A 23,522-nucleotide genomic window follows, 5' to 3' on the forward strand; every position below is an offset into this window, starting at 1 on the left:
AAGTATTAAATAATCCTTAGTATATAATGTTGAAAATGAAATTATTGGAAAAAAAATATAAGCTATGCGAGGTTGGAGGCATATGATTTTGAGAGCATGGTACTAAATGTTTGACACGTGTCGTGATTGGAAGACAAGCCTATTTACAATGCAAGAATAAGCATTGATGCATGCATGCATGCATGCATGTTTGTTGTTTTCATCATTATTCAACCATTATTATTTCATGGCCAATTTCTACGTTCCATTTTAAAGGCACAAGAAAGAAAGCAAATGCATGCTGCTCCCCCACCACACACTCGCCGCCATTAATTATTTCTTCATTGGAAAATGCGAATACCTCTCTCTCTCTCTCCCTCCATTGTTCCTCAACACACTTTCACAATGTATCTACCCTTCTGCAATAGTAATTCCTACGAGTTTCTTCACCCTTTTGTTGTGATCTCATCAGAAACAACAACACTGTAAATAATAATAGCAATACTAACAAATATTAAATAGATACTTTTTTATTTTTTATTTTTTTTTTTTTGTGATTAATTAGAATTATGATGAACAAGATAGAGGGATACGTAGAGATATTAGGGAAGGTTAACTTTGTTACAATTGTTGTTGTATTGACCTGCATTGTGGGGCCAGCGTCTTCTCAAACAGCCCCCGGCGGTGGCGCCGCGGCCGGCGGCGGCACCGGCCTCCCCAATGAAGCTGCAGTTCAGTTATTTGCACAGGAAATGTACAAAAGCATGGGTAGTTACACCAACGTCTTCAAGGATTCAATCAGGAAACACTTGGGATTTTGCATTGTGGATGCGTCTGTATTCTCATTCCTTCATTCATTTCTGTATGTGTTGTTGTTTTGATTGATCATTCAAATAATCTAACACAATAACTACCTTAATTAATTCAGGGACCGAGATTGGGATGGTGCCTTCAATTTCTCCAGTGATCTCTCTTTTCTCACCAACTGTGCCAAAAATTTACAAGGTATGTGAGAATATAACCTATTTTCTACACCAAAATTAATTATTAAAATCAGCGACAATTATATTTGTGTATTCGTATTCCAATATATATATTTTACTGGTAGCTGACTTTGGAGGCTGATTTTGCTGTACACGTAACATTGTTGAATCTAATCTTATAGATTCGTTTCAAGTATTACTTTCTTTTTGGATTTGATTCTATATATATAGATTTGCATGGTGTGTTATGTTGTTGTTACCATTCATCAGGAGATATTACACAGCGCATGTGCATAGGTTCAGAGCTTGAAATGTATTCATCGCTGGTTAAAAGCAACAAAAGGTTTGTGAATCCGAATGTGAACTGCAATACGAGCACGTGGCTAAATGGGTGTGAGCCTGGATGGGCATGTAAGGCTAATGAGAAAGTAGAGCTTAACAGCACCCAGAAAGACATACCTGTTAGAAATTCAGATTGCCAACCTTGTTGTGAAGGTTTCTTTTGCCCTCCTGGTCTTACTTGCATGATACGTAAGTCTCTCGAGTTGAAAATCGTTAAATTGACTAAACTGCTCAACATAATACGTATCTGTCTGTTTAAAACCATTCTCAATATTAAATATTGATTAACATTAAGAACTAGCAATAAAATTTAATGTTTGTTAAAGATATAATGATTCATATTTTTCTTCTTCTTATCGTCTTAACTTTTTGGAAGAAATGATTTCATAATATAGTATCAGAATTTCTATAATCGAAAGGTTTATAGTTCGATCTTTATTAGATCTCAAAAGAATTTAGTTTAAGACAAATAAAAAAGAGAAAAAAGCTTTGCCCAAAAGAGATTTTTGCTTAAAGAGATATATATTAGAGCTATAATTATTCATGTTCTATCTCTTATCAGCTTAAATTTTTGGAAAAAGTAATTTTATGACAATGTTATTCTCTATTATTTTAATTTTTGTTTTCATTTTTTTAATATATTTTTTGTTTTAAAGCTTGTCCATTGGGAGCTTATTGTCCACGTGGAACTCTCAATGCAACAAGTGGAGTATGTCAACCGTAAGTGCTTCCCTTTTAGTTACACTTTCACTGCTTCTTCTTTCTCCTTTTTTTTTGGCATACTTTAATATTTATCAGCAGAATCAATAATGCAGATATCGTTATCAGATACCTCCTGGAAAGTTAACCCATTCTTGTGGGGGAGCAGATATTTGGGCTGATATTAGAAGCAGTGCAGAGGTTTTCTGTGCTCCAGGAGCATTCTGTCCATCTAATATCATAAAAAATGATTGCAATAAGGGGTATATTTTCATTATTATCACTCAACTTCTACTTCTTTCTTTCTACACCATTTGTTTGGTTTCTGTTATTGTTTTCTGTTTCTATAACCGTGTATGTATAGTTTCTCTTTGATATGTGTTCTTACATTGTTGTGAAAATGAGAATTCTTTCATGTACTAATTGCAGGTATTACTGCAGAACAGGTTCTACTGCTCAAGAGAGTATGATTTCCCTGCCTTTTATCTGATCTCCTTTCGTTTGAGTTAAAAGTTATCATATTTAGTCATGTTCTTCTATGTTCCATTCTCATTATTTTCTCAAGTAGCATTAGGTGTGTCATAAAATGTTGGGTAAATGCATGCAACATGCCTAATTATTGTGTTGAAGATACTATCATTTTCTGAGTGTGTATGAACATTCCACTGACCATTTCTTTTTATATATAACTTTTTTTTCTTGATTTTGTATCTTCCCCAGGATGTTTCACTTTGGCAACATGTGAACCTAAATCAGAAAACCAGAATATTACTGCATATGGTGTCCTGGTCTTTGTAAGTAAACTTTACACATATAATCATATGAATTCTTTTGGTTGCATGCTTTATGTGACATCAAATGAATTTAGAGTCTATGGAAAGTGTTGTAGAATTTTACCTTGTTCAAATTGTGAATGTAGGCTGGAGTGTGTTTCATGCTCATTATCATATATAACTGTTCTGATCAAGTTCTTGCAACTCGAGAAAGAAGACAAGCAAAATCAAGAGAAAGGGCTGCAGCACACGTGAGAGAAACACAAGCGCGAGAAAAATGGAAATCAGCAAAAGACATAGCCAAGAAGCACGCAGTAGGTCTGCAATCGAGTTTGTCGCGAACATTTTCACGCCAAAAGACTAACAAGGGATCCGGAACCTTACCACCTTCTGCCCCTGCAAAAGCAAAGAAAAAGGACAAGAGCAACCTCAGCAAGATAATAAGTGACATTGAGGAAGATCCTGATAGCCAAGAAGGTTTTAATATTCAGATAGGGGATAAGAATGTTAAGAAGCAAGCACCAAAGGGTAAGCAATTGCATACTCAGAGTCAAGTGTTCAAGTATGCATATAATCAGATTGAGAAAGAGAAGGCCTTACAGGAACAAATGAAGAACATGACCTTCTCTGGAGTTATCTCAATGGCTAATGAGATTGAGATAAGGAAAAGGCCTACCATTGAGGTTGCATTTAAAGATTTAACACTCACTTTGAAAGGAAAAAACAAACACCTATTAAGAAGTGTGACAGGTAAATTGTTTCCCGGCCGGGTTTCAGCAGTTATGGGACCATCTGGGGCCGGCAAGACAACATTTCTTTCTGCTTTGACCGGGAAAGCGGCTGGATGCACCACAACTGGTCAAGTTCTTGTAAATGGCCAGGAATCGCCAATTCGGTCGTACAAGAAAATCATTGGATTTGTGCCACAAGATGATATTGTTCATGGAAATTTGACAGTGGAGGAAAATCTGTGGTTCAGTGCCAGATGCAGGTATATCATATATCAATCACTTTTAATCTTTGATAAATTATTGGATTATGATCAGTCCACTCATCATTGCATTCCATTACAAAATAGTTTGTGATGAGTTCTACCATTAATTTTTGCATTTAAAGATGTTTCTTCAAAACAGCTTATAGTCAAAAGTTGAAGACAAATCAGGAAAAAAAGGAAAGAAAAAGGCATTCCATGAATACTAAATCCTGCATACTCAATTTGTGGACGTAAACTTGTAAGAACCTGCAAGAATTTATGAGTTAACTCGAGAATTTATGAAGAAACAGCTGTTTAGCTGTTCTTATTCACATGCCATTCAGATTAGGTCTACATTGAATGGTCCTTGTTGAATGCATTTCTTGCTCATGAAGCATCCTCTCTCCCTTTTTTTTCCACCAACTACATTTTAATGTCAATGTAGGCTCGCGGCTGATCTACCAAAAGAGGAGAAAGTCTTAGTGGTTGAAAGAGTCATCGAGGCTCTGGGTTTGCAGGCAATTAGGGACTCTATGGTTGGTACGGTGGAGAAGAGAGGAATCTCCGGAGGACAGAGGAAAAGAGTAAATGTTGGACTCGAAATGGTGATGGAACCTTCACTTCTAATTTTAGATGAACCCACTTCTGGTTTGGACAGTTCATCATCTCAGTTACTTCTTAGAGCTCTTAGACGTGAAGCCCTTGAAGGAGTTAACATATGTATGGTCCTTCACCAACCTAGGTAATCTCAAGAACTTTGCCAAATAGTAGTGTTATTCGAACATAGTTTAACATTATGAGTTCACGAGCTGCATAATCAAATCAATTAGTTCTAACAGTTGCATACTCTCATTTTTTTATGGTTTTCTTTTGGTGATCTGCAGTTACACATTGTTCAGGATGTTTGATGACTTTATATTGCTAGCTAAAGGAGGACTTACAGTGTATCATGGACCAGTGAACAAGGTGGAAGAGTACTTTTCCGGCTTGGGAATTGTTGTCCCTGACCGCGTCAACCCTCCGGATTACTACATTGACATTTTAGAAGGAATCATAAAGATACCAGCAGGGTCAGGAGTGAGCCAGAAACAACTACCTGTTAGATGGATGCTTCATAATGGCTACCCTGTGCCGATGGATATGCTTGAACTCATTGAAGGAATGTCTACTAACAATACTGGTTCACCAAGTGTAGCAGCTTCCACTCCAGATAACAATGCTGGTCCATCTTTTGCTGGAGAACTTTGGCAGGATGTGAAGGCCAGTGTTGAGATGAAGAGGGACAATTTCAGTTATAAATTCTTGACTTCACACGATTTGTCCAATAGGAAGACACCTGGATCATTCACCCAATACAAGTACTTTCTTGGGAGGTAAGTTAACAAAAGAACAACAACATTTCAGTGAAATAATATACATCCATTGAACCTGAATTTGATCTGTTATTATTTCCTGCAGAGTTGGTAAGCAGCGGCTACGAGAAGCTAGATCACTTGCCGTGGACTTTATGATCTTGCTTCTAGCAGGACTTTGCCTAGGAACACTAGCCAAAATGAGTGATGAATCATTTGGAGCAACTGGTTATACATACACAGTAATAGCAGTATGTGAGTGTCATCAAAATAAATCTCCTTACCTGTTATGCAAACCAAAATGCTTCTTTGTCATCTGATAATATTTTGCTTTCAGCACTCCTTTCGAAGATCGCGGCTTTGAGATCCTTCTCCTTGGATAAGTTGCACTATTGGAGGGAGAGTGCTTCTGGCATGAGCAGCCTTGCATATTTTCTTTCAAAGGACACAGTTGATCATTTCAGTACACTCATCAAACCTCTGATGTATCTCTCCATGTTCTATTTCTTCAACAATCCAAGATCTTCTTTTCAAGCCAACTATGCTGTTCTGCTATGTTTGGTGTACTGTGTTACTGGCATAGCTTATGTGTTAGCAATCTTCCTTGAACCTGGTCCAGCCCAGCTGGTTAGCATTACGATCTTTTTACTCTTCTGGCTTCGTACGCCTAACTGACATGTACCCTTTCACTATTGGACCAAATGCAGGATCCACGTAGAATGGATTCGCATCCAATAGTGAAAGGGTATATATTGACTTACTATAGGAAACAATATAAGTACACTAAAAGTTTTTCCTAATGTCTTGCTATCATGTTGACAAGAAAATCTGTGTATCATGCAGTGGTCTGCATTGCTTCCAGTAGTTTTGACACTCATCGCAACCTATGAAAATTCTGAGAATAATGGATTCATCCGCTTTGTGGCAGACATATGCTACGCAAGGTGGGCTCTTGAAGCATTTGTTATATCAAATGCCAAAAGGTATACTTGGACTTTATTCAAATATCTTACTCCATTCCTTTTGTCCTTACCTTTTTTTTTTTTCTCTATTTTTGAATTTTCGTACTCAGATACATTGATCTAATAATGTACTAAAAAGTGACAATGACAGACAAAAAGAAACATTAATAGTTACACAAATTTTTAATGCAATTATTAAGAATCTAAGTATTTAATGATTAAGAATGTCTTTTCTTGCTATGTATAGTAAGTACTTAAGACCCTTTTTTCATCTATAGAGAGTTTTTATGTTGATTTCTTAAGTGGATTTCTCTGCTATGCAGATATGCTGGAGTTTGGTTAATAAGTCGATGTGGTGCACTCTATAAGAGTGGCTATGATCTCAACCGTTGGTATCAATGTTTAGGCCTTCTTGTAGCAACTGGAGTAATTAGTCGTGTGCTGGCATTCTTTTGTATGATAACATTCCAGAAGAAGTAGGTTCATCTCTTCAATCCCTCTGAATTCTTGTTGTACAGAGTAAACATGGCAAATTCAAACAACACTGGCTAGCTAGTGCTACAACTCATGACCTGTGCTCAACAACTTTGTAAAGCAATGTGGCATGAGTTGTATCCTCATAGGAACAGATGATGATCAGAGAAAAAAGTATGATATGAGTTGTTAGCTGTGGATAGTGTAGCATTAGAGAGAGATATTACCCTTCTAACTTTCAACTAAAATATTAGTTCCAAGAATATTTCAACAGCAAGTTCTGCATTAGACTAAACATCAAATTTAAGTTTAGCATAATCATTTTGATGCCTCCATCAATTGGTGTGGAGGTGATGAGAGCAGCAGATAAGCCAAGTTGTATGATATGTATGTATGACACTATAAACCAATTTGTAGATTTATGTATTCTTTCAATTCCTTCAATAAATGCTCGCATGAATTGCTAGTTCTGTAAACATTACATCGGCACGTAGTTAAAGAAGCCAAAACAAAGTTATACAAAGATTGAGCATTCGAAAGAACATATTAGATTCTTTAAATAAAGCGAAAATCATTCCTAGAGAAGTTGCTAAAGACATTCTTAAGGTCCTCGACTCGTATCTATTTTCGATCATGTAAGTTTTTACCTCCAAAGCTTATCCCCCATGTATTTGAGAGCCGGGACACCCCTTATCTCCATATCCACTAAGGGTGCCTGGCATAACCTCAAACCACCAAGTTCTGAATCATTGTGGATCATTTCAATTGCACGCATTTGATCCTGCAAATTGTTAGAGCTGGTGATCAGAAAGGATAGAAGAATGTAGAAAAAGACAGAGATTATTAATTCCCAACTCAATGCAAGAGTTACTAGCAAAAATCCTAATTGTCTCCCAAAAGATTAATCTCAGCAAATGACCGAAAAAAAAAATTCAAGAATAATAAAGTATGAAAAGAACATAATACACATTCATAAATACCTTTCTTCTCATTGAACAAAACTTGCAGTCTGACGTAGGAGGCAAAACCTGATTAACAATAAGCCTTTTAACAGAAATTTTTTCCTTCTTCAAGGATGCATGTAACCTTGAGGATTCACTGATTGCCATAACCTTGAAGAGTTCATAGTCAAATGATCAAAATGTAATTGGTTATTTCAAAAAATAATGCCAAGAGGCAAATATTTTTGCTTATTTCAATATCAAAATCAATAAGCCATGTAGAATAGAAACTTAGGATTACCGTAGGAATCGTGACTATTATGAATTCAGTAGTGTCTGAATCTTGGAAGAGATCCCGTATTTTTTCTACTCTTTCCTTAAGTTTTTCAAGCTTGTCCGGCTGCAAGCTCAAATATGGAATACTTAAAATTTCAACAGTGGGGAAAAAGCCTTTACAATAACAATTTAATAACTTACACCATCATTTTGAGGTTCTTTCCCAAGCAAAGATTTGAAGGCTGAACCCATTTTTTTCTTCAACTGGATAAGGTAATTGCTTTTGTTAGTGAATTCTAACATAGATGAAGATGACTAGTTCAGCTAGTTCTTGGTGTATATTTGTTGAGTTTAATGCACACATGAATCATATACCTTCATTAGTTTGCCTACAGATCCATCCATGAAGTCGGGCAGTGACAGTAGCCGAAGTGTATGACCCTATTGAGGAATTTATGAGACATAAATCTTCATTTTATCTGAATAAATCCAAATACATAATAAGTGAACTAAGAACTGTTACATACTGTTGGTGCTGTATCAAAAACTATTCGACTGAACATATTATACTCTTGTGACTCAAGAAATTGCATCACCTGGAACAAAGCAACAAAATCAAGAAAAATCATCTGAGCACACGATCCTCAGTGCTTGGTTTTAGAAGGAAGAAGGAGAGAGGGAGGGGGGGGGGTGGGGGGAGATGAAACTAGCCTACCTTAGAAATTGCAACAATTTCATCTGTTCCAGGTGGAGGAGTGCTCAGGAGCTCTTCCAGCTTCAAATCCCCTAACTTTGGCAATTCCATTAAAGAAGACAAAGGAATGTTATGCCAACATTCGACATTGAGTCACTGATATCCTAATGCGGACAAGAAAGAAACATGGACTAAAATGGATATAAAAGTATTATGGTTTGCTAACTTGCATCACAAGACAAACAATGCGATTCAGATTACCAAACTCTAAGAGAATTTCTCAATTTTCAGAATGTTCAAAGATGTTTTAGCAATTTCTGATTTGCTCCTTTCGCGACAGTCAATAGTAGCAAAATATGAGTTTTACTTTGATAGTAATGAAGAATATTCTATGCTAAGTATGTAGTACTTATTCATGTGATTATCATAAGGGTGTAAATATACAGCAAACTATTAGCCCCTAAAAATGATTAGAACTTAACACTAGATTAAGAAACACTCATAATTAAAAGCAGAAACTACCTGGTCAGCAATCATTCCAAGTCCCATGCTTTGCATTAAAGACTTTACACCCGTGCCATCACCCAGTTTTTGACTAGCTGCTCGGAACTCTTCCATAGATTTCTCAGGGTTTATCTGCCCCAAACAAAGATTCAATAGAACGCGAGAAACGGTTTCACAAATAGAAACATATGAGCACTATTAGTTTAATATTCAATTCTGTTTCAATCAAAATGAGTACCTCGAGTGCATATAATGGTGACTCCACTCCTTCAACCGGAACAAGCCTACCACCTCTCAAATCCTAACGAGATTGTAGCATTACACTTCTGCTGAAGTTTTATCCATATTGAAGAACTACTAAACTAAACACTGAAGAGATTTTTCTTGGTCTCGTTAGGTACCTGAGCAAAAGAGTCGCTTAAGGAGTGAGCAGGGTCAGTTGAAACCACCATAGTGGGGTGCCCATGATTTGCAAATCTCACTGCAAGGGAGGCAGCACAGCTTGTTTTTCCCACACCCCCTTTCCCACCAAGCATGTAATACTTCCTCTCCTTCCCCGTCACCATCTCGTCAAATCCACAAACACCTTCTGTGCAAGATCCTAGCAACCTCACTACATTATTAAAATATATTTGCACAATCTTAGCCACTGATCAAAATAACAATAATTGTAATAATAACCGAGCGTATTATCCCACATTTATCATCCATCATGCAAGTGCAATATGTTGTAAAATCCTAATATGTATTTGATTTTTGTTTAACTATCTAGACTGTGTAACACCTCTGCAAAGTGAAGCATGCTCTTGCTCTAGCAAATGCTATTAATTTTTACCAAAGTTACGATCTTTTCCGAAACCCCACAAAGAAACAGAGCATAACAGGCGCGTAAACACTGAAAGATCATAGACTTCATATGATCCATTGTGAAAGGTGATAGAGAATGAAAAATACCTTGAGACAAAGGAGTGATTTTGAACGTTGGTTCATGCAATGAAGAGAAGAAGCTAGTGTCAATGGTTCTTCTGGTAACACTGCGAATGAATGAAGAGTGCTTTTGTGTCTTCAGAATGTGCCCAACCAGCGCCGCCATTGTTCGAGATTTTGCACTTTGCAGAAGCAGCTGAGCTATAACAAAAGCAGTGTCTTAATTTTTCAAAATATGTTTTATTTTATGTTTTATTTTTTTCTTTTATCTGAAAAAGGGAAAAAAAATATTTAGCTTTGTCAAAAATATGTGCAAGCTTGGAACTTAGAAATTCAGGAACATAACTTAGGAAAAATGTTTCGATTATTTTAACCGTTAATTTTAATTAATATATATTATATATTTTTTTTATAATTTAGATTAACGGTTAAAATAACTAGAATATTGATGTTCTTGATATCCTTAAAACTCTTTTCATAATTTAATTCAATTCTGTTTCTATATTTTGTTAAAGTTAAATAAGAAGTTAAGAACCCAAACATACAATTTTTTTTCCTTTTTATTTTAGAGGATTTACCAATAGATTACTAAGAAATTTCGAATCAAAAATTTGTCCTACAAAAATTTTTATTACATTAAAATTTTTAAGTTTTATAAAATTAAAACACATAAATTTCTATTTTAGTCAAATTGTTATTTTTATTTAGGCAAATAATTTTTTAAAAGTATGACAGAAAAATTTATTTATTTTCAAGGTAATAAAATTTTTTATTCTTTATTTTATTTTTTGATATATTTCTAGTTTTTTAGTCTTTTCTGATGATGAGGTTTTTTTTTTGGAAACTCCTAACCAAAATATATAAAGGTCCAATTGGCTGTTCATAAAAATTTCCAATTTCTGTTTTTTTTTTTTAATCTCAGTAATGTCCCAATAGCTAGAGTTGTGTAATATTGGGTATTTAAACGAAATTTAAATATGCACCTTTTGTTGGGCCTCCAAAAATTCCAATTATCACACCCAAATAAAACTAATTGTGGCTTTAAAGCTAAGCCCATGCAACATATTCAACTACTTTTTTTTTTAAATAATACTATAGGCTTATCGATCACATACTGTTAAGTGTCAACATCACCATGACAATACGGTTGTTAATTATTGTATATTTAAATTATGTTTAATTAAAAAATACTGATGTTAAAATAATGTGTGTACATAGCAAGATTTGAAAATATTTATATATTCCACTTTCTAGTTGTTCCAATACAGCAATACTCATTTCTGGTGGTTGTTACTTGTTAGATGTACTTGAAAAAATGAGAGAGAATAAAAAAAATAAAATAAAAGTGTTATAGATAATTAATCATAATAGAATGAGTTTGATTTAATTTACAATCAGTTTTTTGTGCAAAAGATAGATTGGCTATGATTCACTTAGGAAGCTTTGCTTGCAACATGATGAAATGAAACTTTGTAGAGTTTAGCTTGGTCCATATAAATTCATGGAAGCAATAAATATTATTAAGAGAATGGCGGCCACCTAGATTTAAAGGAATCCCTTTTTTTTTTCTCTTCCATATCACAAGATCTTAATAAATATAGTTGAATTTTTTTAATTAATAGCAGTTAATTTTTTTTAAAATTATTTTGTTTAATTTGAATTTTAGATTTTAAATCATAAATTGTTAACTTTAAATTTTAAATTATGTTACGGCTTGCCCAAACCACTAGCGGACCGGCCCGACCCGAGCACCACTCGACCCGAACGGTCAGGAGCAAGGCGCTCAGTCGCCGACCTGAAGACGCGTCCCTGACAGCTACGCTACAGCTGTAAGAAGAAAGCATCGAGGAAGGTGGGCCTGTCCTCGATGGGCCCACCTTTGACACGATATATATGGGGAAGGTCCTACCCTTCCCCCAAGGTACGTCACATACCATTCAACCATTTTTCATCTGCACACTTGACTGACTAGAGCGTCGGAGTGTCCTTGCAAGTGACACCCCCCTCCCCACACGAAGAGCTCGGGACATCGGCTGCACCCCTTGACCCAACAACCCGAAACCAGACGATTCCCCCTCTCATCAATCGAAGTACCAACCCGAACCGTCCGATACCCAACCTACCGAACAAACTATAAATCTAAACACTAAAGTTAATTAATTTTAATTAACTAAAATAAATTTCTTATACTTTATCTAATACTAAATATTCTTATAGTGTACGTAGGTGGATGGAATTTATTAAAGAGGGATCTCGTTTATATATTCACCAACCAAGGTATAACAATCCTTTCCTTTTTTGTCTCTCAAATGTAATTATTTTCTATTCACATACATTTAAGATTTGGTACGGTAGAGTTGCAAAGTAATAATCCATATGGAAACTTTGTCATCTTTGACCCATCATATAATTTCTTATTTATTTAATTTGTTTCCCAAGTACAAAGCCACCTTTTACTACATCAACCAACCAAATAAAAACAATAATAATAATAAATTTTCATGTATGAAATTTTATTATTATCTAGGTTATATATCTATACTATATATATCTCTTTAATTAATAACAACAAAAATGACCAAAGCGTAACAAAATCATATAAAATTTTGGATTATATCATAGCTCGGAATATGTAACCAAAAAGAGTTAGAAGACTCTTACTAGCGTTTGGTGGAGAGACAGAGACGAAAAGACTGAGACTGAGAGACAAAGACTAAGAGACAGAGATTGAAATAAATCTTAGTATTTTGTTTGGTGCAAAGTGGGAGACATAAATTGAAACAAGAATGAAACTTTAATTTAATTTGTACAAAGGGTAAAATTGAAATTAATTAATTAAAATGAGGATATTTTAAGTATAAAATGTTATTAAAGTTTTAGTCTCTATCTCTAAAAATTTTAGTCCTCTGTCTCCCTACTTTTTGGAAATACTGAAATACTGAAATTTTAGAGACAGAGACAAAAATTTTAGTACCAGTCTTTGAACTAACAAATATAATATTGAATCTCAGTCTTCCAATCTCTGTCTCAGTACCTCAAAACAAACGCTAATGATTCATGTTCATCAACCGCTATATAGAGAAACCAAGATTGCAAGCTACGCCAAAATTGTGACGGCAAACCAAAAACCGCCACAATAGCTTCCATTTTATAATTTGATTTCATTATTTTGTATGATATGATGTCCCACCTTCACCAGCATCCACAACACCCTCTTCTTCTTCAACAACACTACCACCACCCTGAAAGCTCCCTCTCATCTTTTCATGCAATAAACAAAGCCAAGAAGAAGAAGAAGAATGGTATTAGAAGAAGTGATGGGACTTTCTTGGGTCACAAGTTTGTGTCATCATCAATAACCTCCTTTTCTAACCATAATAATAAAAATAATAGTAATGAAGGTGATGAAGGAAGCCCTCCAACAACAACACAACAGTGTTGTTTTAATGTCTATTCTTCAAGGCGTTGGGGTGCTAATACTAACATTGTTGGGTGTAGTGAGGTTTCTTCTTCCATGGCCAGCCAACTAGAACCACCTTCTTCTTCTTTGCTTCGCTCTCCCTCCAATGATATTATTGTAAGTCTCTTTAATCTAATATTACCACAATTCAATCTTTAATCTTTAGAAAAGTTTTCAAGTATATCGGTACACCGATGTTTTAGTGATTTTTAATCGTTGATCTTAATTATATATATTATATATATTATATATACTTTTTATAATTAAGATGAACAGTTAAAAATCACTGAAACACCAGTATACCAGTACATTTAAAAATTTTCCTAATCTTTGACCTTTTATCATGATTTTTATGAATATTATTGAAGAAATATATATATAGGGATGGTTTATTAGTAAAATTCTTTTATCCTAAGTCCTAACTTTCAATAATCAAGTTGCTATTAGGTAACAAAAATAATTAATTTTAAAATTTACATGTAAAAATAATTTTTATTTATTTATATTATGGTGCAATTCCTAATAATTTGATACTAGTAGATAAAACTTATGATTATTACTTGCTTCATTTTTATGATCAGATAAAGTAATAATAATGTATAAATTTATCCCTTTTTTTTCCTAATTAAGTTAAAGATTATTATTTCCCTTCTTTTATTCTTTGTTTTCAGAGGAAGAAGAAAATTTCTGGGCAGCAAAAGAAAGAGGAACTTGAAAGAGAGGTAAGTGGATTAATATTTTGATTCCATAGTAGTAATAATATTGATGCGAAAATGTTTGGTAACCAAAGAAAATCAGCCAAAAACAGCCATAACTTGCTTTATTTAGCATTCATTAATTGTTGCGATAATTAATTAATGCTAAATATGGCAAGTTCTATCTGTTTTTTTTTTTTTTTTTTTGTCTATCTAGCATTATCCATATATATGCAGCTAGATTGTAAACAAATTAGGTTAATTAATTTGTGGTAAATATTAATGTAAAATGCAATTATCATTGATCTAATTAATTAATTAACTAGTTTTTCATCATGGGCTATGATTAATCAGTTAAAAAAATAAAATATACTAGTTTAATTCTTTCCTTGAAAGAAAAGCATAGCAATGTGTTGTAGCCTTTTAATTTGTAGGGAACACCTATTGCCATTAATTGACTTAGTAGCACCATAAAACGTCAACCATAACCAAATATTTATTATGAAAGTACATATTATTCAAAAGATCAGATCATGGTGATAATGAACTTAGATCACTATATATATAGTTTATAGTTTGTTCTCTTTTGATAAAAAGCTATGACTCATTTATCAGTTTCCTCTTCATAGAAATAAAATAGTACAAACCTTGGAGCTATAAGTTTGCTATTTTAAACCATGGAGAACTAGCAGTGAATGAGATCCATACTCCTCAAATGAAGGAACACCTTTGAATTGGAAATTTTATACATATAGTATTAATTAACTATTCTAGTAATAATCAAACTTCATCAACCTCAACCATGCTCTTGATGATTGAAGCTAAGAAGCATGTTTGTATTTTTATTTTCTGTTTTAGAATTTTATAAAAAAAAATATCTTATTATTATTATTATTTTTGCAAAATTAAAAAAAATTCTAAAAATAAAAACACAAATTAAACGCATCTTTATATACACTATGGAGAAAGTGGAAAATTGCGACAGTTTATATAGAAATTTGTGACGGTTTTAAATTGCCGCAAAACAGAATTTCAGCGGTTCGTTAAACGTCGCTTAATTTTATAACAAAGATTATAAAACAATCTAATCAAGACTAATAACATTTATTAAAAAATAAATTCCATTTTAGCATTTCACCTAAATTAGAAAAATAATTATATAGATGATTTAATTTTGAATGTAATAAACAGGTCTCTATGCTTCAAAAGTTATTGGACCAAGAAGAAAAGGTTCATGAGATTTTAGAGATGGTGCATAATAGACCAAATAATGTTTCAACCTTATCATCAATTCCCAATTTTCTTCCTCCCAAGGTAAAATCAAATAATCCTCACCTCACAATTTGCCATTATTCTATTTTTCTTTTTCTCTGGCTAAGCTAGATTAATTTCTCATAGTAGTTGGTCATTTTTTAATCAAAATCTCACAATCATATACATATATATGAAAAAGAAGAGTGATAAATTAAAAGAAACAGAAGAGTAGGTTTTAGTGCCACCCAAACAGTTGAGGTTTATGCCTTCTATGCTGTCATAGACTAATGGTTTTTTTTTTTTTTCATGAGAATAAATAACAATAAAAATATTCTTCTAGCTAGATAGATTAGATCTTGAAGAGTCTTATGGAATACGCACGGAAGGTATACTATTCTACAATAGTTAACATATTGTGACATTTAAAAAAAAAGTTTAATTATTTTATTAATTTATATTGTTTGATCAAATTTATAATTAATTTTTTAATTAGATTTTTAAGCTGTTTTTTATTTTGTAATGAAGTCATTTTTAGTGTGAAAAATATTAGAGTTAACAGAATATTTTTCTGCAAATTAAAGACACTTTCAATCAAGAGTCTAATTGGATCTTTGATCATATATTTTTTAGAATGAATATTCTTTTAATTTTAATATTTTTTACACGAAAAAGATCTAATTACAAAATTAAAAACAGTGTAGGAATCTAATTAAAAAGAAATAAGTATAAATATCTAATTATAAATTTGGTGAAAAGACTAACATAATAATTAAATTTAAAAAAAAAATTAGATGCATGTTACATACTTAATGAGCAAAAGTATGTATTTATATGGCAACAAATTAAATAATTTAACTAGATAATAACATTTGAATCATGAAATATTGTTTGTGCAGATGAAAGAACTTTTAGCAGAGTTAGTAATGGTTGAGGGAGAGATATCAAGACTTGAAATCCAAATAAATCATCTTCAAACAAGTTTGAAACATGAACAAGAGATCACAAAGGAAACAAAATCAAAATCATGGAATTTGAGCAATAATAATAATTCTGGTTCTTATAATGTGAACAATCATCATCATCACAATTTCCCTACTTCTGCACCAATTCCAATTCCAATTCCAAGTCCTATTCATCATAGAAGCAGTGTTCATGAAAGAATGGCATATGAGACCAAAGCACTGCATTTCATAAGCAAAGCTATAAAGGGTGATTACTATGCTCTTAATAGTAATAATAATGAGCTTAGTAGTAGTCTTAATGAGAAAACAGGGTTCATGATGATGATGAAGAATTCAGTTGAACAGAAAGAAAACAAGTTTCAAGAGGATGTGAAGTTTCATCAAGAAAGAGTTGTTGGTAGGAAAATTAATAATGGGATGGTGAAAGCTCCTTCACCTATGAGAGACCCTCGCCATCCATCACCTAAGGTATGTAACACATTCACTCATTTAATTTTATTAAACCACTCTTCCACCTTAATCCATGACAACAATAAAGACGTCTCACTGCCCACAAATTCTACCCAACAGAATATACAAATTCAATTATAATTTTATTTGTGTATTCTGTTGGGTTGAAATTGTTGGCCGTGAGACGTCTTTATTGTTGTCATGGGTAGGGGTGTTGTCGGTTCGGTTTGGTTCGGTCGGTTTTTTCGGTTTTTAATTTCTAATGAGAAGAATATGAATCACAATAATTAGAGGTTTAAAATAGTCAATAAACTGAAATAATAAGAGTAAAACATTGAAATGGTTAGGGGTTGAGGATTTTTGTTGTTAGGTTAAAGGTTAAAATATTGAAATGTATGCATATCTTCGGTTCGATTCGGTTCGTATCGAGCCAACCAAAAATCGAACCGAACCGATCGGTTTTGTCAGAAAACAAAAACCGATTTTTTCAGTTTTCAAATCGGTTGTTGTAATCTTTAGTTCGATTTTGCGGTAATTTTCGGTCCGATTCGGTAACTTACACCCCTAGTCATGGGCTAAGGTGGAAGAGTGGTTTAATACATTTTCTTACTACATTTTCCCCACATGCATGTACCTTATATTATGTGAACATTATTACTAATTTAGAATCACTATCTAATTTGATATTGTAAGCTTAGGGAACGTAATCCAGAGATGTACCTAGATCTTCCAACAAGATCACTGCTTGATCCACTTCTTTCAGAAGAAAATGATCTAAAATGGCAACCCAACAAGCTATCAGAGAGCATAATGAAGTGTTTGAATTTCATATATGTGAGGCTTCTAAGAACATCAAGAGCAATGGAATTGGAGAAATCAGGTCCAATTTTAAGGTCTATGCACTCTTCACTAAGCTCAAGAAGCTTTAGGGTGGACACTACATCAAACACAAAATCAAACTTAATGCTTCAAAGGGAAGCAAGGCAACAAGACCCTTATGCTATCTTTGATACTGAAGAGTCCATTCCAAGGGACATTGGTCCTTACAAGAACTTGGTTATATTCACTTCTTCTTCTATGGATCCTAAGTTCATCTCAAATCCTTCCTCTATTCCATTACTAAGGAAATTAAGGTCTGCTTAATTAACATAGGTAAAAACTCAGGTAAAGTCGACTTCACGTGAAGTTGATACCTGAGAGCCGTTAGATGAAAATTTAGTCAAATCAGTCAAATCATTTAACGGCTCTCACGTATCAACTTCACGTGAAGTCGATTGCACCTGAGTTTTCACCATTAACATATATGACTTTGATTAATTAGTACATTTTGTTTATCAATTTAGAATATTATTATTTTTTTCCATATGCAGGATCTTGATGAGTAATCTTCAAACAGTTGATTTGAAATGCCTTACTTATCAACAGAAGTTAGCATTCTGGATTAATGTGTACAATGCTTGTATCATGCATGTATGGTACAATTTTTTTTTTTTTTAAATTTCATGTTCAATTTCTCTATATGATATTACTAATTATTTAATTAATTAATTTTTTCTTTTAGGGATTTATACAATATGGAGTTCCATCCACACCAGAAAAGCTACTTGCATTGATGAACAAGGTAGACTAGAAAGATCTTACACATAATAAGATTTTAGACATTAAATGTTTAATTGAATGAATCTTTGTGTGTATATATAGGCAACTCTCAATATAGGAGGCAACATAATAAATGCTCAAGAAATAGAGCATTTCATTTTGAGGAAAAGAGCTACTTCTAATATCAAAGAGGTATGTAATTAGGCTCAACCAATCTCTTCAATTTGAAAAGAGGAAATTACAATCTTTATCCATCAAAATTTAGAATCCAGACAAAATTAACCATAAATGAATCAACAAATCTAGTTTTATACTGTTAAAAAATAGTTTTTGTGTGATAAAAGTATCCAAACGTTAATTATATCAAAATCAACCACTAAAATTAGTCAATAATATATTTGTGTATAAATATATATGTAGTTTATTTATTTTTAATGTGTATTTATATTTCAATATATATTTTATACTAGTGGCTAATTTTGATGTACACGTAATATGATTGTAGATAAATTTGTTAATATTTCAAACTTTTATGAGTAGAAATGACAATTTCTCATCTTTCATGAGTAAATTTATTAACATTAAGTTAGCGTTTATTTTGAAGTACTGAGAGAAAGATTGAGAGACTGAGACTCAATATCGTGTTTGTTAATTCAGAGACTAGTACTAAAATTTTTGTCTCTGTCTCTAAAATTTCTGTCTCTGTCTCTAAAATTTCAGTATTTCAATACCTCCAAAAAGTAGGGACACAGGAGACTGAAATTTTTAGAGATAGAGACTAAAACTTTAATAACATTTTATACCTAAAATACTTTCATTTCAATTAATTAATTCCAATTTTACCCTTTGTGCAAATTAAATTAGAGTTTCATTCTTGTTTCAATTCCTGTCTCCCGTTTTGCACCAAAAAGAATACTGAGAATTATTTCAATCCCGATCTCTTAGTCTTTCTGTCTCTGTCTCTCCACCAAACGCTACCTAAGAACTTTTATAATTAGAAATGATAGTCTACTCGTTTGAAATAACTTTTAATTTAAAGAAAGTGAAAAATAATAAAGAATTAATCCATGTTTCATGGATGGTTTAGGTACAGAGGAAGGGTGAGTGGGAAGATAAAGAGTCAAAAATTGGTGAACTTTATGAAGTTGAATCCATAGATCCTAATGTCACATTTGCTCTCTGTTGTGGAACTCGTTCTTCTCCAGCTGTAAGTGTTTCTAACTAATCAATAATAATGATAATACTTTGCAATTAAAGCATATGATTGATATATTTATATGCATGCATGTAGGTGAGGATATACACATCTGAAGGAGTTACATCTGAATTGGAGAAATCAAAACTAGATTATCTTCAAGCTTCAATTTTGGCAACAAGCACAAAAAGGATTGGATTCCCAGAACTACTTCTCAGAAACATGCATGATTTTGCATCAGACATAGATTCATTGGTGGATTGGGTGTGTAACCAGTTACCTACTTCTGGTACTTTAAGGAAATCAATGGTGGATTGCTTCAGAACCAATAATAATAATAATAATAATGTTAAGGCTTCTACAATTGTTGACAAGATTCCCTATGACTATGAATTCCAATATCTGTTGACAATATAAAAATACATACATTTCTCTTCCTTATTACCTTGCTCTTTAGTCAATTATAGAACACAAAACATGATTTGAAGGTGATGGAATATGTATATAAAATTGTTATAATTAATAGACTGCACTTTTTTGGTATCTAAATGTCAATAATAATAAATATAGAAGTATATTTTACCAATTTGCTACTCTTCTAGTATTCTCTTCTATTTGTGTTGTAATTTTTGTCTGCTAATTATAGCCAAAATATAAAAAATACAAATGGTTATATCATTTAAAGTGTAACTTTTTCTTTAACTTTTCTCTTGTTAATAAATGATTGTGTTAGGGACTTAAGTATTATGGGTGCTCAAAGTTTCACATCGAGTAATATGAGATGCTTGATGTTGTATATAAGGAGAATGGTTCTTCCCCTTAATAGCTAGCTTTTAAGGTGTTGTTTTTCACTTTCTTTAGATACCTAACAGATTGTTAAAGATATCAAGTTTAAAGTTTTACATGGGTAGAGAATAGTATAAATGAGAAATATATAATATAGAAGAGCTATATTTACCTATTATTATTACATTAAGAAAAAGAAATTATAAAAGTAAAAAAGATATAAGTTAATTACTATATTACTCTTTTGATTTTTATTTTTATTGTGTATGAATTACACTATCTTTAATTAGGGCAAGAATAGATTACAAGACAAGAAAGATATGATTACATGACATACATGTCCCCTTATGAAAACTTAAAAAAGAAGGCTAAGTAGGGAACCCCTCTCTCTCTCTTTGATCACATCACATGGTGAGATATAATTATTATTATTATTATTATTGTTATTATTATTATTATTATTATTATTTGGCTACACACAGAATATTGTTACACTTTGCTGTCTTTCTACTTTGGAACAAAAATTATAATAAGGAAATTGCAACAACCTTATCCTTGCAACTTCAACATTTCCATTCCTCTCATTTAAATATAGTGTTTATATTTATGTATGTTAGATACTTAGATCTGTGGCCTGAAATAATTTTAGAATAATATTCTAGAAAACTATTAGTGATGTAATATTTTGTAAAATTTTAATTTAATTTAATTTTTTAAATTTTATTGCCAATATAGGGTCAATTATATTTGGGCCAGAGCTAGTTGTTTGGGCATTACCTAAAACTTCAAATGGGCCCACTATAATGCAACGTAGGCCCAAATAGGATTAACTTCAACGTTTATTTGGGCTTAAACATTACAAAACATCCTCTTGAAGCCTCCTTGATTTGAATGTATCTCTATATATATAGCTTGGGCCAAAGCATTTTTATCAACCATATTATGTAGATATAAAAAATAATTATTAAATTAATTATTAATATAAAATAATATATATTAATACACAAATAAATATATGATGTACATAATATTTTTGGCATTTGTATATTTTCTGACACACACAAACATTCTATATATATGATGTTCAACTTAGTCATACATTTTATCAATAATGTTGTGTAAATAACATAATTGTTCTAAAAAATTATAGAAAATAATTACATAAAATTAAGGAAAAAAATGTATAATGATTATTCTACTATCTTATGTTTGTAAAAAAGGTTTCATGATTGTGATTCTCAACTACCCTCTCCTTCTACCTTGTGGCTAAGATATATAGTAGCTAGGTTGAAAGCAATGAAACCATGTTATAATAATTATTATGTGAATTGAATTGAAGTGTGACTGTACCTAGCATGAATAAGTTGAATTGTTGAAAAACAGAACATGTTCCATCTAATGTATATAGGGACCCCACATATAAATTCTTTATATGCTTTCATGTCATTAAGCAAATGAATGGTCAAAATGTGACTGATAAATCATGTCCAATTGTACCCTTTCTTTGTGAAATTTCGTCCCCATATATATACATATTCTCACTTCACTTTGGAGCATATATATGTACACCGTATTTCCCTATTGCTGTACATGGGAATCACATCCATTCAGTGATAAGGAATTTTTGTTTTTCCAAATTCTTTATTTATTTATTTATTTATTTTTTCACTCTTTTTACTAAAATAGATGCTTAGAAACTTGTGATTAATCATGCCACTCCACTCAGATAGTTGAGAAAACATATATATATAATTTCCTGCAACATTTTCAAATTCATTTTTATTTTTGTGAATTTTTTATTTTTAATATTGGAGTGGTAGTAGTATTTTTTTAAAATGTGAATTGTTGGGGTGTTATACTCAAATGTAGATTCGTTTAACTAGAGAAACAAAAAGTGGGTTGTCCGATTTATTAGAGGTACATAAATCGAACCGTCCGATTTCTAGAAATACACAAATCGGACCGTCTGATTTGTAGAGGTACAGAAATCGGACCGTCCGGTTTATGCTAAAAAAATTAAAAAATTTGAGGTACAGAAATTAGACCCTCCGATTTATGTACTTTCTACAATTTTAAAAAATACAAAAAATTATAATATTAAAGTATATCACTACTTCTATTTCCATAACAAAACAATTAACCTATTTTTGAGACATAGCTTACTCTTCAAAGATTAACTTAAGCTTAGATAATTATCCACAACAATATTCTATTAGGAAACAAAATATTTCATGTATATGTTCACTCTTTCTAGAATTTACAAAAAAATAAAAAAAGGTTATTAAAAATATAATAACTCATCATAAGTCCATATATTAGTATATTACACATGCAAACCGAGACAAAGAAAAATTTATTTTTTATATTAAAAAAACTCTCATATTTGTTCAAATAAAACATAAGGGCAAGGATCCATAATTATTATAAAACCATATCCAATTAATGATATTTTTATATTGTATTAATATTTAATTTACTTTCCTTTTTAACTTATTTTGTTGTGGCAGATAATAAAGCTAAGGTACTAGGGCACAAGTGCTTGATACTAGACAATAGACATGAGCCATTTGTACTTGTTATTATGTATCGAATACTTAATACATTTCTATTATTGTATACTATGTAAACTATTTTTTTTTTTAGGTTGAAATATAGATATCAATATTTAGTCATTAATTTATTATTATGAAAACAAAAAATAAGATATTATTAGTGGGTGAAAAATTTAATATTGTATATACCAAGAAATACTCTTAATTGTGTAGTTTGACCTATATATGAGAGTATAAAATATATACATTGAAGAGGAAAAACTTTTTTGAACGAAGGCAAAAATCTTTTTAATAAAAACAAAAACAATAATCAACAATAATAAGATTAACGATTTTTTTACTTTTAGTAAAATTAATTTTTATCTTAATTAATTTTCTTTATTCATATTTTAATATTTAATAATATTAGGCGGTACCTGCTAATTAAAAATAATTACTAAAATTAATTATTAGTTTTTAAATATATATTAAAATAAATTAAATTATATATATATTTTTATATAAATATATAATGACTAATTTTAATATACAAATAATATTTTTATTTAGTATTATATTATATTTGAACCCATCTTTTTATAAATTTTTTTTTATGTATTTAAAAAATAAAAAGTGGTTATTATTAGTATTTGTAATTATGATAATTGGTGCTAATGATGTAAATATTGATGAGTGTGGTTACTCTTAGAT

At 31.8% G+C, this 23,522-nt stretch overlaps 3 protein-coding genes across 5 annotated transcripts; 2 read left to right on the forward strand and 1 right to left on the reverse strand.

The window, feature by feature from the left end:
* The first annotated feature begins 2,936 nt into the window (after positions 1–2,936).
* Positions 2,937–7,008, forward strand: LOC112736474 (ABC transporter G family member 28). Its single transcript, XM_029291371.2, has 7 exons — positions 2,937–3,767; positions 4,195–4,491; positions 4,634–5,122; positions 5,208–5,356; positions 5,439–5,728; positions 5,945–6,084; positions 6,387–7,008. The coding sequence occupies exons 1-7, from the start codon at positions 2,938–2,940 to the stop codon at positions 6,541–6,543; spliced, it is 2,352 nt and encodes a 783-aa protein (XP_029147204.2). The 5' UTR covers position 2,937; the 3' UTR covers positions 6,544–7,008.
* LOC112736473 (ATPase GET3B) lies at positions 6,948–10,111 on the reverse strand. 2 transcript variants are annotated; one of them, XM_025785949.3, is made up of 11 exons: positions 9,907–10,111; positions 9,354–9,553; positions 9,191–9,253; positions 8,971–9,084; positions 8,470–8,544; positions 8,282–8,350; positions 8,130–8,195; positions 7,956–8,018; positions 7,780–7,878; positions 7,518–7,649; positions 6,948–7,318 (listed from the first exon to the last, which is right to left on the reverse strand). In XM_025785949.3, the coding sequence occupies exons 1-11, from the start codon at positions 10,043–10,045 to the stop codon at positions 7,181–7,183; spliced, it is 1,158 nt and encodes a 385-aa protein (XP_025641734.1). In that variant the 5' UTR covers positions 10,046–10,111; the 3' UTR covers positions 6,948–7,180. The 2 variants fall into 2 exon arrangements, with proteins under 2 accessions (XP_025641734.1, XP_025641733.1); XM_025785948.2 differs by having other exon boundaries at positions 9,354–9,565.
* Positions 10,112–13,002: 2,891 nt separating this feature from the next.
* LOC112736472 (uncharacterized) lies at positions 13,003–20,238 on the forward strand. Of its 2 annotated transcripts, XM_025785946.3 has the most exons (10): positions 13,004–13,456; positions 14,011–14,061; positions 15,226–15,348; positions 16,185–16,718; positions 17,394–17,833; positions 18,071–18,170; positions 18,262–18,321; positions 18,402–18,491; positions 19,387–19,506; positions 19,591–20,238. In XM_025785946.3, the coding sequence occupies exons 1-10, from the start codon at positions 13,058–13,060 to the stop codon at positions 19,909–19,911; spliced, it is 2,238 nt and encodes a 745-aa protein (XP_025641731.1). In that variant the 5' UTR covers positions 13,004–13,057; the 3' UTR covers positions 19,912–20,238. The 2 variants fall into 2 exon arrangements, with proteins under 2 accessions (XP_025641732.1, XP_025641731.1); XM_025785947.3 differs by lacking the exon at positions 15,226–15,348 and having other exon boundaries at positions 13,003–13,456.
* The last annotated feature ends 3,284 nt before the right edge of the window (positions 20,239–23,522 follow it).

This window comes from Arachis hypogaea, chromosome 13, assembly GCF_003086295.3.
Source record: "Arachis hypogaea cultivar Tifrunner chromosome 13, arahy.Tifrunner.gnm2.J5K5, whole genome shotgun sequence".
NCBI lineage: Eukaryota > Viridiplantae > Streptophyta > Magnoliopsida > Fabales > Fabaceae > Arachis > Arachis hypogaea.